The sequence below is a fragment of the Ascaphus truei genome, chromosome 4, assembly GCF_040206685.1.
Source record: "Ascaphus truei isolate aAscTru1 chromosome 4, aAscTru1.hap1, whole genome shotgun sequence".
Lineage (NCBI taxonomy): Eukaryota > Metazoa > Chordata > Amphibia > Anura > Ascaphidae > Ascaphus > Ascaphus truei.
The window spans coordinates 320,221,789-320,236,951 of record NC_134486.1 but is presented as its reverse complement, the minus strand read 5'-3'; the positions used below and the strand labels follow the sequence as shown (position 1 = coordinate 320,236,951).

The 15,163-nt window shown below is 44.0% G+C and overlaps 1 protein-coding gene across 2 annotated transcripts in view; it reads right to left on the bottom strand.

Annotated features, from left to right (window-relative positions):
* The window catches only part of PHIP (PHIP subunit of CUL4-Ring ligase complex), a 171,318-nt gene that overhangs the window by 944 nt on the left and 155,211 nt on the right, over positions 1–15,163 (bottom strand). For both annotated transcript variants that reach the window (XM_075597969.1, XM_075597970.1), the window contains 5 exons: positions 12,531–12,683; positions 12,144–12,310; positions 10,709–10,974; positions 10,168–10,332; positions 1–351 (listed from right to left, as the gene is read on the bottom strand). The exon at positions 1–351 is cut by the window's left edge and continues 944 nt beyond it. In XM_075597969.1, coding sequence (XP_075454084.1) covers positions 1–351; positions 10,168–10,332; positions 10,709–10,974; positions 12,144–12,310; positions 12,531–12,683 — 1,102 coding nt within the window. The remainder of the gene's footprint in view (positions 352–10,167; positions 10,333–10,708; positions 10,975–12,143; positions 12,311–12,530; positions 12,684–15,163) is intronic.

Sequence of the window (15,163 nt, the reverse complement as noted above, 5' to 3'; positions counted from 1 at the left end):
TCCGTTTTTTTGGTACCTCATTCTCATTCCTAACATTTAGCTCTGCATGAGAGTTGCACGTGGAAGAAGCAGGTTGTTCCTTAACTTTTCTAACTGTTTCTACAACAGGCTGGGGTGTGTTTTGTGGTCCACTCTGTTGCTCATCATTTCTGGGGTATTTGGGCTTCCTTCCCCTTTTTTTGGGTACCACCTGAACCACGCTGCTGGTGGGGGTCGGGGTCGGGGTGGCATTGTTGAGAATTATCTTCGGTTTCCGTCCGGGGCGTCCTTTCACAACTGGTTTGGTCGGTTGACTGCTGTGTCCATTTACTTGAATGCTTTCTGGTGCCAAAACGTTCTCTTTTCTTTCAGCTACAAAATATTAAAAAAAAAAAACACCATGTTTTACATAGAAAAATAATTAAGTACTTTAAATAATTCTATGGTTTGTGAATCATTATTATGCAAATATTTAACACAGACAAATATTTTGTTTATATGCATACTTCTATACAGATAATTAAAACTAATATGTTAGCGCTCAGGTGATCTGAAATAGTGTTACCTTGCTACTGGACCTGAAATAAAGAAGATATGAAGTTAACCAATGAAAACTGCAGCAGTTATGGAAATACCCAAACATCTAATTTGTAACAACAAAGAATATCAACCATTATACGGTGCTGTCCCACATAGATCCAAACGGAGCAAAGACCAGCAATGTAATTGTGGCTTAAACCTTAGTAGCAAACTTTTCATACCAAAATCAGATACATAGTATGTTTAATGTTTGAATGTTTATTCTTACAATTTTTATCAACTCTCGAACAAGAAGCTTACTATATATGTATCTATCCTCTTTTTGTTGTTGCTTATGAGAACATTAAGGTACAGGAACCTTTAAAGTCCCTGCTGTGAAGTGAAACCTGTGTTGGCATTTTTATTAATGACATATTCCATGTATGCAGTCAAATATACCTGTTTGGATAACTATGTGGTACAGGTATACAAAATAAGAGCTAATAAAGGACACGGATGGCGGAAGGAATATAGGATGAGTATACATGTTTCTGAACAAAAATGTATTTTCGTTAAACCAGCTCTTCTTTTGTTGACATCAAGGGAACATGTTTTCCCCCTGTTCTGGAGATTTTTTAAATGGGAAGCTTTCCCATCCAAAGAATGAGGCAAACCATCAGCAAAAAAAGACAATGTCTTGGAATGTCAGTGAATAATGTGGAAAGTTAATAACGCCACAAAACAACAACTGTACTGGCTCCTGTTGAATTTTAGTTGACTTCACAAATTTTTATTTTAAGTATGTCAAGAGCGGGGGTAGTGTGTGATTCAATGCACCTGGATCCCTGTATATTCAGATAATAAAGTGCCGGGTAGAAGAACATTGTTCAGATATAGTGCTCAAGTGACATGCTCTGTAATTAACAATGATTTCTTGATTGAAGGGAGTAGGCTGGGTATAAGGTATATAATTGAGTGAGGTATATATGGGTGAGTGTGTGGTCTGTGACCTAAATAAATGTCCTGGTGAGTGTGGGTAATGGAGATATATGAGCCCCACCCCCTCACTGCCAATGTGGACTGGTACTGACACTTGAATAAACACACCAATAAAATACCTCTATTCAGATAATAAAGAGGAAAAAACGGAAGAATTATTGTCACTGATCAAAGAAAAAACGAGGACCAAACCTCAAGTACTGATGCTCTAACAACAGCAGTGAAGAAGTAGAGTAATCATTTGCTTCTTACTTCAATGACATTGAGACAGCGTATATATGGGTTTCTTGACTCAATGAGGCTTCTAACGTTATAGTGTGTGAACGGACTCGCAAGCAGAAAAATGAAACTGTGATACCAATGTGGACGCCGTTGAGCGTGTCACACGGTAAATCGCTAAGCCCAGCAACTTCTACCCTTACAACCACTCTGTGTCCCACACAATGATAATCAGCTGGCAAGTACTCACATTTCCCTCCTGATGTCTGCCGAGTGAAGCTGATGTGAAAAAAAGCAACTGCCCAGGTAGAACGCTGAATCGGCGTGCTCCAGCCGGTAGTATTGCTAGAAAAAAATGCTGTTTGCAAAGGCGGTCACTGCCCTCCTTAGATTTGAACACACCAAGCGCAATTTTATTAAAACAGAAACATTTATTGATCAAAAATAGACATCCACAGAGGAACAAATACTCTGACGTGGTTCGTCCTGAAAAAAGGACTTTATCAAAGAGTAAAAATGTATCAAATAGTAAAAACTATAACGTTATATTTGTTTTCTGCTTACAACATCTGCCTGTATGTTGAGTATTCCAGAAATATGCGGAGCTCAAATTACTGACCGATTGTTTTCTGCCCATCCCAGGACTCTGAATGTTTCTTCCATAATCTGCTGACTCTTGGTTCTTAGAAGAAAGAAGATCCGGCGCCACTGCTAGTGACAAATCCAGGCTACTTCCGGGTTGAAGGAAAAAACTTTATTGGGACATCACACACACAAGGCTACACCACGATCTCCCCCTCTTGGTTCTTCCTTGCGGATTCATATACTGTATGCTCCCGACATCAGCATTGTCTAAATAGACTCACTGCACTCCCTATGATTTGTTCATTACATTCCTTTAATGCTTACCCGATTGCTCTCATCTCACATACTTGACGGCAGTTTTTGATTCCCAATTACTGCAAATAAGTTCCCCATCTTCAAGAAGTGATATAATAGTTACCCATAATATTAACTAGTAATTATTACCCATTGCAGCTCTATGAGGAAACAACTTTTTTTCTAGATTTTGCGTGGCTTCCCCGCCACCTTAGGCCTCGGGCATGGTCAGCGCTTATGCACTGACCCGTGCTGCTGCTCGGCACTGAGCCCCTGCAGCCGCAATAGAGTGGCTTTAGCAGGGGCTCGCGCACGCGTCCGCACGTTTGGGGAAGCGTGTGTCTGACGGAGGTTTGAAATTTGGTGCTCGCCGGAGCGTAGGGCCGGTCACGTGAGCGGTTCGCCCAATGAGGGCGAACCAGCTCAGTGACGTCACTGGCCCGCCCCCAGACCCGCCTACGGACGGCGCGCTGTGTAAGGCCAGGGTAAGCACAGCTTTCCCTGAGCCTCAGCGCGCCTCAGCCCGGATCAAAGCACTATGTCCCAGGCCTCGGGCATGGTCAGCGCTTATGCGCTGACCCGTGCTGCTGCTCGGCACTGAGCTCCTGCAGCCGCAATGAGAGCGGCTTTAGCAGGGGCTCGCACACGCGTCCGCACGCTTGGGGAAGCGTGTGTCTGACGGAGTTTTGAAATTTTCCTGCTTGCTGGAGCGCAGGGCCTGTCACGTGAGCGGTTCGCCCAATGAGGGTGAACCAGCTCCGTGACGTCACTGGCCCGCCCCAGACCCGCCCACGGACGGCGCGCTGTATAAGGCCAGGGAAAGCACCGCTTTCCCTGAGCCTCAGCGCGCCTCCGCACTGTTTTGGGCACTATGTCCCAGGCCTTAGGGGACAGACGAGTGTTCCAGTTTAGGCTGGGATTATGGAGCCAGCATCGCTGCACGCGCGCGCCAGGCAACCACTCTGCTGTGTTCTTATGAGCTACCCCACTGTCTGCGCAATTGCCGGCAAAGTACCGAGTTGAAGCAGTAGCGTTCTCAGGATACAACAAAATCTGTGTTTTGAGGCGGCTGCCACGTGACGTTAGCGCACGTGAGCTGGTTCAGCCAATGAGGGCGAATCAGGTTCGTGATGTGTCCGCCACGCCCCCGCAACGCGTCTACAATCTCCTTCAGCCAAGTTCCCAAATCGCTTGGGCTGCAGGAGTGCGCGCTCGTTCGCATGCGGCCGCACAGGGACCCTAATCCCAGCCTAAGGCCACGTTTATAATCCCGGCGACATCGCGTCACAGAAAATGCATCGAATCCACCGCGTGCGCTTATAGTAGGAGCGATGCGACGGCTTGGTCGCGATCGCTGGAAGTCAATTACATTTGATTTTTCAACGACCGCAGCGTGACCTCAGCGTCGCCGTCGCAAGGACTACAAGCGCGGCCTAAGACTTATTATTAGAGAGATTGGAACTGGCGCTGTGAAGGAAGAGAATATTCTGGAACAAGGAACTTCTATGGTTCAAGCAAAAAATACCAGCACCTTTGTACACAAATGGGTTGATAAGCTTCTTGTGCTTCCTGAGAGACCTGACCTCTCTGGGAAATCTTGCCCACTTTCTATCAGCACGCCTAATAAATGTTATCTCTGAACCAGAAAACAATTGCTCTGAATTTCCCTCAAGACCAGAGATATGTGGAGAGCTGCTTCTTTGTGAGAATTTGCCTTAATGAAATAACAGTCCAGATATGGCCAAACCTCAATTTACACATACTTTTGTAAACGTTCTGGGCAATGCTGATAACCTCAAAGAAAGGTATGTGAATTGTCTAAAACACAACCTCAGGAATTTCTGATGAGATTTTATAATTGGCACACGTAGAGTAGCTACGGATCTTTCAAGTCAACAAATGCCAGGAAAATTCCTGGTTCAAATCGTATTGATCATAGATGGAGTCATCTCCTCTAGAATAGTCTTGTTTTCAGAGAACAATTAACTTTCCTGAAATCTAGAACAGACCTGAACCAATCTGAAGATTTCTTTATCAGAAACATGTTGGAGTATTTTACTCTTTTTGCACTGACGAAACCGGACAATTGCTCTAGAAAAATAAGAGACCCAGAATGATTTAATGGCCTGTAAGCATAGGCTGGAGAAGGAACATAAGTATTTTTTGCGCTTTCTGTAATTATAAGTCACATCCGAATTTTATTATTGTCAATACTCAGGCATCTGTCGTGGTTGTCTGGACTTAGCTTTTCCAAAATTATTTGATTCTTCTCCTGAACGCCAGTGTCTCGGAAACTCCAGGTCCATAGATCTTCATAAAGCAGAAGACTGTGGTTGTCTTTTGCTGTTTTTTCCTCAAGGCACTAAACAACGGAGCAGCAGCAATTCCTTTATAAGATCTGGCTTTTATAAAGGCTTGAGTTGATTAAAATGGTCCTGGCTATTATTCTTTGCTTTCCATCTTGTGGGAAATACTGGCTTTTTCCATGAGAAATTTTCATAATTAGCTTGTATAATATAATGTATATCCTAATCAATAATACCTTTTAAAGGGTAGAGAAAATAATTTATTTTTCTGTCAGGTGACCAGGCGCGCAGCCAAATACAGCTAAACCCCGTTATAACGCGGTCCTCGGGGTCCACCCCGAGACCACCGCGTTAGTAACGGGGTCGCGCTAATTTAAAAAAAACAAAATGGCCGCCGCGCACCTGATCGGGAGGGAGTGAGGAGGGAAGGAAGGAAGAGGTGGCCGGAAGCCCTACAAATGGCGACGATTCATCTCTCCTCCCTCCCTCTCCCTCCCAGCCCCTCCCCTCTCCCTCCCTCCCAGCCCCTCCCCTCTCCCTCCCAGCCCCCTCCGGCAGCCGTGTGGTTTTTTTTCTTCAATGGCAGCCTGCCGGGGAGGTCAGAGCATGTGTGTGTGTGTGTGTGTATCTCTGTCTCTCTATGTGTGTGTATCTCTATCTCTCTGTGTGTGTATATCTCTGTCTCTCTCTGTGTGTATATCTCTGTCTCTCTATGTGTGTGTATCTCTATCTCTCTGTGTGTGTATATCTCTGTCTCTCTCTGTGTGTATATCTCTGTCTCTCTATATGTGTGTTTATCTCTGTCTCTCTCTCTGTGTGTGTATATCTCTGTCTCTCTCTGTGTGTATATCTCTCTCTCTATGTGTGTGTGTGTATCTCTGTCTCTATGTGTGTGTATATCTCTGTCTCTCTATGTGTGTGTATATCTCTATCTCTTGACTAGGTCAAGTGATGAGCAGTTTAACATTAAACCTTTGTCTGCTTTTTGCGCTGTTCAATAAAAAATAAACAGAAATGTTTTCTTCTATTTCAAGGCAGTTTTACTCCATAAGGTGAACTGGCAATGCAGTTTCCTTTGTAGTGAATTTATGAGAGTAGAATGGTTTACATGTGATCTTTAGTGCCTTCTTTGTGCATTTCTGTTGTAAATAGGTTTGTCTGTGTTACTTGGTGGTCTATGCATTTTGAAATCCCACATGCAACAAGGCATTGCAAGAGTTAATCAAGTGTCGCTTACTGCTCCAACCCTTCAGCCTGTTTTGTTTACCACTCAACCACTGTTCCTGCATTTTTGTTTAAAGCCTAGAGAGGAGTTAAGGACCCTTTGTAGTCTGTATTAGAATGCAGGGGGAAAAACTGAGGATGCGATCAATTCCTGTGTAGACAGGCAGTGTAGCGCAGGCTTCAGGGAGTTAATAGCTTGACATACAGTGGAGATATTTTTCAGAGCAGCTAGCTGAGCTCACGGCTGCAGCCATTTTTTTTCCCCTCCTTTTGCAATGAATTTTCTAGTCCTGCAGATTACGAGCGTCAGTTTATGCAACTGCAGGTAGAAAGCCACGCAGCGGACTGCCGTGAGCTGCTGTTTTTGTCTGCTTTCCGAGATTTCATTTAGTAAACCTATTCATGTTCGAGTTGACTGTTTTGCCCAGCTGTTATAATGTTTTTCAGACAGCTGCCATTATTTATTAGAAGGGGGGGAAGAGTTTGACCGACTGGGCCCCTCCGATAGGAGGAGTTGGATATCTGTCAGTTTGTTCATGTATAACCGTTCTTAGCTGTATGACACAAAAGGACAAGATCTGTCTTTGCACTTGTGTTGCTCCGTGATAAAGGAATTTGGGCTAATGTCACATCAATGCTGTGCACGTAGACCTTTTCTAAAGTCTTTGGCAAAATGCAAACAAAATGCCAGTATAAGGCTGTGCAAGCAAAATGTGTATAGTGGGAGAGTGGTGTGTGGCACCAGTTTGTATGCATAATTCAATTTCATAGTAAGCGTGTCATTTGTAATCTATTTGTGCTATAGAAACACACCATTGTAATTATTTGTAAACACTTTTTTTTGCATGCAATACTTTCAGTTTTGGATTGTTTCTTTATTTAAAAAAAAAACATACATGTCGTTCAGCTGTATTTCATCAAGAGAACTGCTATTGCATGACTTGTATTGTGAGAGCTGTGAGTGTGTGTGCTGGGAGTGTGTGGTGTGTGCAGTGTGAGTGTGTGCTGGGAGTGTGTGCAGTGTGCAAAAAAAAATAAAAAAAAATATTTTTAAATTAAATTTTTTTTTTAAAAAAACGGGAGCCACAGGAAAACCGCGTTATAACCGAATCGCGGTATAGCAAGGCGCGTTATAACGGGGTTTAGCTGTATATATTCTTGCTGCCACTGCTGAGGCTATTGTTCTGGAAACAAAAACCTAACTGAATCACAAGATGCTTGGCAGATGAAATCAACAGCATTCTGCATCTCTTCTATGGTCTTGTGACGATATATTCACCCGTTCCTGAGTACCCTCTTCCACAACCCATGCTATAGATCCCTCAAATAAAATATAAATCGTTTCACAGCTTGGATCACCAAAGATTTTATAGATTTGAGATCATCCACATTCTTCTCTAAGATCTGGTTCCAATGAATCAAACACCACAAAGTATTCTTTATCTTAAACCACTGGGAATTCTTGCTCAGAGACCCCTAAACAACCTAAACTGCCTTAGGCAAAGGTCCTGCTGGTGGCTGGTGCACACGCGCCTGGCGTTCTGGTGGCGCGTGCACAGCTGAAAAACGTGATTTGCGGTCTAGCAGCGATCGGAGGTGCAGGGGGGAGGGCGGGGGTGGTGGCCATAAACTTGCTAGGCTGCCATTGGTTATAGGATTTGTCTTTGCATTACATAGATAAATAACTTTGCCCAGAAAGAGGTGTGTGTTTGTTTTTTTAATTTTATTTCAAAGCTGTTTTATCTGGAAAAAAAAAAAAAGCTGATCTTTATAAAAAAAATAAAAAACAAAAAACTCTGTACATCTCTACGGTGTAGGCTTGGAAAGCAGATAAAACGATTAACAGACCTGAAGACTGATCTGAAAATAAGGAAGTAGTAATCACTTGTGGCATTTTTGGAATAATATATTTAGCATGAAAGCATTTGGAAGGGATTTGGCTCCGGCGATCACCCCCCTTGACTGGCTCCCAGCGCACCATGTGACGCGTCGCCGCACGGGAACACAATCTTGTTGTATTCACTGCTGGCTGACGCGCCACAGCGCGAAGAGGGACAACAAGTGAGGAGACACCGGGGCCTGCTAGAGAGGAGATAAGGGGCTGGTGTGAGGCGCGTGCGCACCGCTCTCAGCGGCGGGGACCTAGCCTTAGGAGCAAATTGGTTTGAAATAAGGGGCAGGAGGGCTACTTTCCCTCAGGACAATCAGATTAAAATAGTTCAGGCCGGTAAGAGGGTGGAGGAGAGCAAGGCTGACTGACTACTTCCACACTGCTGCATCTGAACAGCAGGTGGCACTACAGAGCCCTCCCTAGACCTCTGTACAGTGTGTGCTGGTAAGTGTATATTTATGTTTAAGTATGTGTTTATGATGTATGTGTGTGTTCCATGTATTGTGTATGTATATTTAAAGTCTTTGTAAATATTGAATGTAAAGTAGTGTAGTATAGTGCATCTATGGTATGTATGGATGGATGTATGGTATATAATGTATAGTGCATCCATGGTATGTGAAAATAGACTATATATCTCTAGTATGGTCTGAGTATATGGTGCATATATGGTATGTGTTTGCATGTTGCGTGCATGAATGCCTATTGCCAGCCAGCCTCTGCGAAGACCTAGTCCAAGTCCTGGAGGGAGACCCATTATGCACAACCTACACGGGACCTGTAAGGCAAGGCCGTGGGGCTTGAAGAGAAACACCACTTTTAGCCGGAGTTTAGCTGCAGAGGTAACCCCCACAACACCCACCCTGCAAGGACACGAAAAATATGCAAGTAAAATGTAACTTGGGGCATGTTTTTCCCACTTCTTGGAGGAAGAGCTTACTCGAGGGTACATGACTGACCATCAGTGTCCTGGGACGTAGCCACCACGTCACGGGTTCTGGCACTTAGGGGAGAACGTGCCCTATGATCTGAAGTAATGGAGGGTGGAAGAGTGATCACATGACAGAGTAATCATGTGACCCAGTCAGAGACCAGTCACGTGATCGTGAGTGCCGGAGGGGCTACGATACAACGGACATGCGGCACTCAAGGGGTTAAATGGTAATGTCTGCCATATAAATTATCTTGTAGATAATAGGACAACCTTGCTACAGCCTAAATTTGAATTTATACAGGGCATTGCATAACAGGTGGTATATATATCAGTGGTGCGCAAACTGGAGGGTGGGGAGGGGGGCGCGGCGGTTACAGCGGCCCCGCGCTCTTCCCCAAGGCATTTAAATGAAATGCAGGGAAGCGCGCGCGAGGCCTCTCCACCCTCTCTTACCGGATCTCCGGCGGCTTCCAGCGACGCATCGCCATGGTAACGCAACATCACATGACGCCGGACACCAGGTACGGGGGGGAGGGGGCACGCGAGCAGGCAGGGGGCGCAGACCAAAAAGTTTGCGCACCCCATGTATAATATTAGGATTAGTTGATTTTATTGTCCAATTTTAGCCCTTGTTATTTGTGCTATACTGCTTAGTGGCATATTGAATTGTTGGTGCTGAGACTTTTTATCCCCATTGATTGGGTGCACCGGGACTCTAACGTACTGGACTCACTGCACGTTCAACGTGTACCACAAGGACCCTGACGTACGTCGCTGTGACGTCATTTGGACGCGACACGGAAGTCCGACGGGAGCACGCTTGCCGACACTACTGGGAGGAATCTTCCTCCAAAAGAGACAGCTCCACCGGAACGACTCGATTCCTGCAGGATCCTGTACCGAGGACGTGATGATGACCTCATGAATCTCCGTTGATTCGATATCCAGTGTTGCCTGACACCTGTTGCTGAGTGGTAACTCACTGTGCTTTTAGCACTCAATGCTCTTGTTCTGTTTACTTAATGTACGCCTAATACTTACCTTTTTTATGGAACAATATAATTTGATATACTTCACTATGCGGTTTGCGCTGTTTTTTTTGTTTTCCCCCTTAAATGGAGGCCTGTATTTACTTAATAAATGATGATGACGATGATGACGATGTCCCCTGCTAAAGCTACCGGGTGAAAACAACAAGACGAGAAGCAGATAATTACCTTGTGGGGCGGTAGAAGATGCTTTCAATTTGCGTTTGATTTGCTTCGCTTTCTCCAGGTTTTCTTTTGACACGTTGTTCCTGGCGAGGTGACTGGTGCTCGGCTGGCTGGGGTTGGCTGTTGCAGTCTGACTCTTGGGATGTTTTATGGAGTTTTCAAGAGTGGCTATAAGTGAACAGAAACAACACAGACATTTTACACTGTATTATTCCTTGATTACCCCCTTTTTTTTTTCTTCCAGCCTCCTCCATGCTTAAGGGATTTTAACGTCAGCCTTGTGCAGTATCTCCAGCCCATAAATTACACACCACTTCTCTGTCCATGGCACCCAAGTTCAATAAAATAACTACACAGCATCACTTCCTTCAGGTCAGTTTTCTCTTGCCAAAGTTATCAAACAGTATGATCTCCCAGGGCATATATTACCTTGTGCTATAGTTGTCTGTACAGAAAAAGTTCTAACACTGTTAGTCTACAGCCTAAAGATACTTGATACTTCTACTTGTTGCTCAAGCAGATCTTTCCTTTTAAGCGGACATACCCGACTTCCCCGGCACGGCAGAATTATTAGGTTTCGCAGCCAAAGGTTTGGATGCTGAAGATGTGGATGGCTTGTCGGCAACAGCCGGATCCACGTGACGTCTGTAACTCCTCGTTCGAGCCACCGGAGTTAATTCTGCTGCCTTGCCGTTCATCTGAGTGGCCGAGACTTTATGTGCTACTGCACGCAGAGGTGTTGATCCGGAAGATGTAACCGTGCTTTCCAGTTTTGGCTGATGTCTAATGTATCTTCTCTTCCTTTCAGGACTGAAAAAAGACAATCATGTAGTACTGTAAAGTAAGCATACAGCTATTGAAAAGACCACGAGAGAGGTTTCAATGCACATGGGTAAATTGCACGTGTGTTTACAGCTTGTAACTGTAATAAAATACATGGAGTGTTTTTGTATACTAAAAGAACTACTATGGACTGCCTTAAAATTAGTTTCATTCAAAACAACTCATCTGGAGACCCCAAAAAATGGTGATCCCTACCGAACATTTACCAATGCAAACATATGGTTTAGGACTAACCGTATAATAAATGACTGGGCCAGCAACATATTGAGGGCAACTCCAGGAGCAGGTGGATTAATATACATTTTTGTTTACCAAAACGTGAATTACAAGAAGACAGGTCAACACACATACTCCATCATGCCGTTTAGGCAACGTGGCGACCTTATACATAGGCATACTGTATGCTGATTTTGTATACATGCTTTGAGGTACTTTGCTTATTAGCCGCAGGTTGCTATATACTGGTTTGTGAGTACTGCGTGGGTGCTCCTTTATTAGCACAGATACACGCTGATACTCTATATATATTATATTTTGATGGAGTATGTGTGTTGACCTAGCTATTACACTCTATTAGGGTCACACCTGGGTGTTTAGCTTTGTGTGATTTTATCAACACTAAGGGCTCTATATCAGCCCATTTGGTCATCTGGCAGTTATATTACAGGGATTACTACAGGTTTAGCACCAGCATTTATATCACATTAGTGTATGCTGTAATACTACCACTATCCCTACTACCGATTCTCTCTGTAGCACCATCCCCACCTGGGGATTAATTTTTAATCCTATTTTTAATTCACTTATACATACGGTTGTTTCGGCGTTGTTGATTAATTTAATTAAACTTTATTATTTTCTGTTTTTAGGGGGCAAGACGTTGTGTTATAACTGTTAGCCCTTTTCTTTGTGGTTGAGTGGGATACTAGAAATTTCTGAGGATAATTACATCCCAACTCTATATACTATTACACCAAGAGTGCGTGCTAAAAGGGACTTGTGTAACTTCGGTTACTGTCTTGTTGTAGTTCTTCTCTGTTTTCCCTATGCACCTGGTGTTTAGACCTTACGTTATATGGAATTGAGCGTTATCATTATTTCTGCTTATATACAAAATGTGAACTAAGCAGAAATACCTAGATGCAGCACTGCTGCTGCTGGAAGAGCTGCTTCTGTTCCTCTTCTTTCTGCGTTTTGTTACAGTGTTTCTCTTATGAAATCGCAGAGCAGACCTATAATCTGCTAAAATAGTGCTTGCACGCTCCTCGAAGAAAGCAGACAGCCGTAAATTCATGCTGTAAATCTGAGAAATAAAATATAGCATTGCAAAACAATGAGATCTAGGCACTAATTTAATGGGATTAAAAGATACACACACACCACCTCCCTCCCGACCACCACTTCAACTATATTAAATATTACTTTTTTGGATCTAGAAAATATAAATTGATGTTCAATGAGTCAATGTCACTTCAGAATTATGTTTGGCGGCGAGAGTTTACAGTTATTTATAACGTTTGCACCTTTGATCTTTTGCTCGGCGTATAAGACTTTGAGTTGCTGAAGACGAGCCTCACATCCTTGCATAGCTCCATGGGAGACTCGTAATTTCCAGCCTCCAAGGTCTCTCTCACTGTCCCAAAATCCATTGGAGTGTCAATAATGTCTCGATAGTCCTGAAAGAATAAGTTATTTCATGTATAATGGAATATGGTTGTATATGACCTCTTCTGCTTTCACTATCTTCACCTCTTTGCAGAAACCTGGCTCTCACAACATGACTCTGCTGTAGAGCCCGTCTCCTGTGGTGGTCTCTCTCTTGCACTCCACGAAAAAATGGCTAGGGTGGAGGAGTAGGTCTCCTCCCACTGCCAATATCAGCTCCGCCCAATGCCTCCATCTGTTTCATGCTCATTCTTCGAGATTCACGCTGCCCAGCTTTTCTAACCTCGCTCCACGTGTGGCAGTCATTTACACACAGCCTACCTCGACATCCTCTACCTCCTCCTTTTCCCCTAACTTTCCTTATTTCTCTGCTCTGACTCTCCTATCCTTTTACTGGGAAACTTCAACTGTCCTATTGATGACCCTTCTGTCTCCTGGGCATCTCGCATTGACTTTAACCTCCTCCTTTGGCCTCCCACCACTGAACCAATTCCAGCACCCACAAGGATGATCACTATTTAGACGTGGTTTTTACGGAAAACTGTTCCCTTTCTGATTTCTCTCTCCTCCCCGCCTCCTCCCAATCTCTGACCATCACCTCTTATTGACCACCACACATTCCGCTCACCCCCATTCTACGTCATATTTGCTACTCTCGAGACCTTTGCTCCATTACCGACCGCTCAGCTCCACAGATCACCAACCTCTCCTCTTTCTGCTCCCTCTGAAATTGACAATCTTGTCAACTCTCAGAACTTTAGTCTCTCCTCTTTTGAACTATATGCCCCTCCTTGGCTCTGGCACACCCATCATTCTAATCCACGGCATTTGCTAAATTCACAAAGATGCTTCCTTCACACTTGTACTTGCTCCCCTGAACGCCTATGGAGGAAATCTCACCCTCTGGCTGATTTTCTGCACTTTAAATTTCTTTTTTTCTGTTTTAACACTATGACTTTTCCTCATTCATCAACATTGACAAATCCAATTCATGCTGTCTTTTCTCTGTGTTTTTTTTTTTAATACATCAGTTCTGTGCTATGAGAAAATACTTGTAGCATTTTTTTTAAACCACTGTGAATTACATTTTTAATGTATTACAATACTGTATAACAAGCAATTGTTTGTTTCTACAGCAACCATTTACAAAGTCACATCCCCTTCCTCTTCTGAAACAGGCTCGGGCACACCCCTTTTTGAGCCCTGCCCTCTCTCAAGCAGTGCACCAATTGTATCTAGTTACTTCCTGGTCACATGATCTTGCCCACTGAACGTTGCGCTGCTAGGGTGACCAGATGTCCTGGTTTAGCTGGGGCAGTCCCGGTTTTTATGGCCCTGTCCCGGGTTTTTATTTCATTGGGCGCACATGCGTGACCGGCATTTACCGGCTGCTCATGCGCGATTGCCATTTGTCAAGCGCGCATGAGCAGTCATCCAGTGACGATTGCGCATGCATGACATTTGTCCCGGTTTTTGCCAGGACAAATATGGTCACCCTAATCTTTGGACCTCTTCTGCTGCACTGACAGATATTTAGAAAACCCCTGAGCCGAATCTTCGCCGATCTATCACAGGGGAAGGAATTGATCAGCAACTTAGCTAATAACTTATCATTGTGTGGATTGCATTGATGCACATATTAAAGGGAGGAGGGACAAGGAACCAAATGCAGCCTGGACTGCTGCTTTAACAGAAAGGTGGATGGTATCCAAAATGAGATTCCTCCTGTGTCCCTTCCCCCTCCTCTCTGCTTCTACATAAACCACTTCCTTCCACTCTTGACTCCTTTTCTCCTGTTACCGAGTTTGAAGTTTCAAAGCTGATTTTCTCTTCTCCCTCTCACCTCATCAGAACGCTTACCCTCGTCTTAGTCCCCACTCTCACCAACATCTTCAATTCCTCCATGTCCTCTTGCACCTTCCTCTCATCCATCAAGCATGCAGTGGTCACACCTTTTCTAAAAACAGCCTAGACCCTACACGCATTATTAACTACCGCCCTCTATCCCTCCTGCCTTTAGCCTACAAATTGCTAGGAATGTCTTGTGTACTAGCGTATGATCAACTTTCTTAATTCCTATGCCCTCCTGGACCCTTTACAATCTGGCTTTTGTACAGCTCACTCAACAAACTGTGCTCACTAAAGCAGCCAATGATCTATATGAAGTAGAATCCCACGGTCACATTTCACTACTAATCCTACTCTATCTCTCTACTGCTTTTGATACTGTTGATCACGCTCTTCTCCTGCATATTCTAAACGCTCTTCGTATCCACAACAAAGCTCTATCCAGGTTCTCTTACCTCTCTCATCACACATCGTCTGTTTCTGTTGCTAACATTAATTAATCTTCTGTTTCTCAGTGTGTCAGAACAGCGCCTTGAAGTACACCATCACTTGGTGACTTCATCAACTCTTTTGACCTTGGATGTAATTTCTATGCCGACAATACACAGCTATCTATCCACCCCTACCCTCACTCCTGCAATCC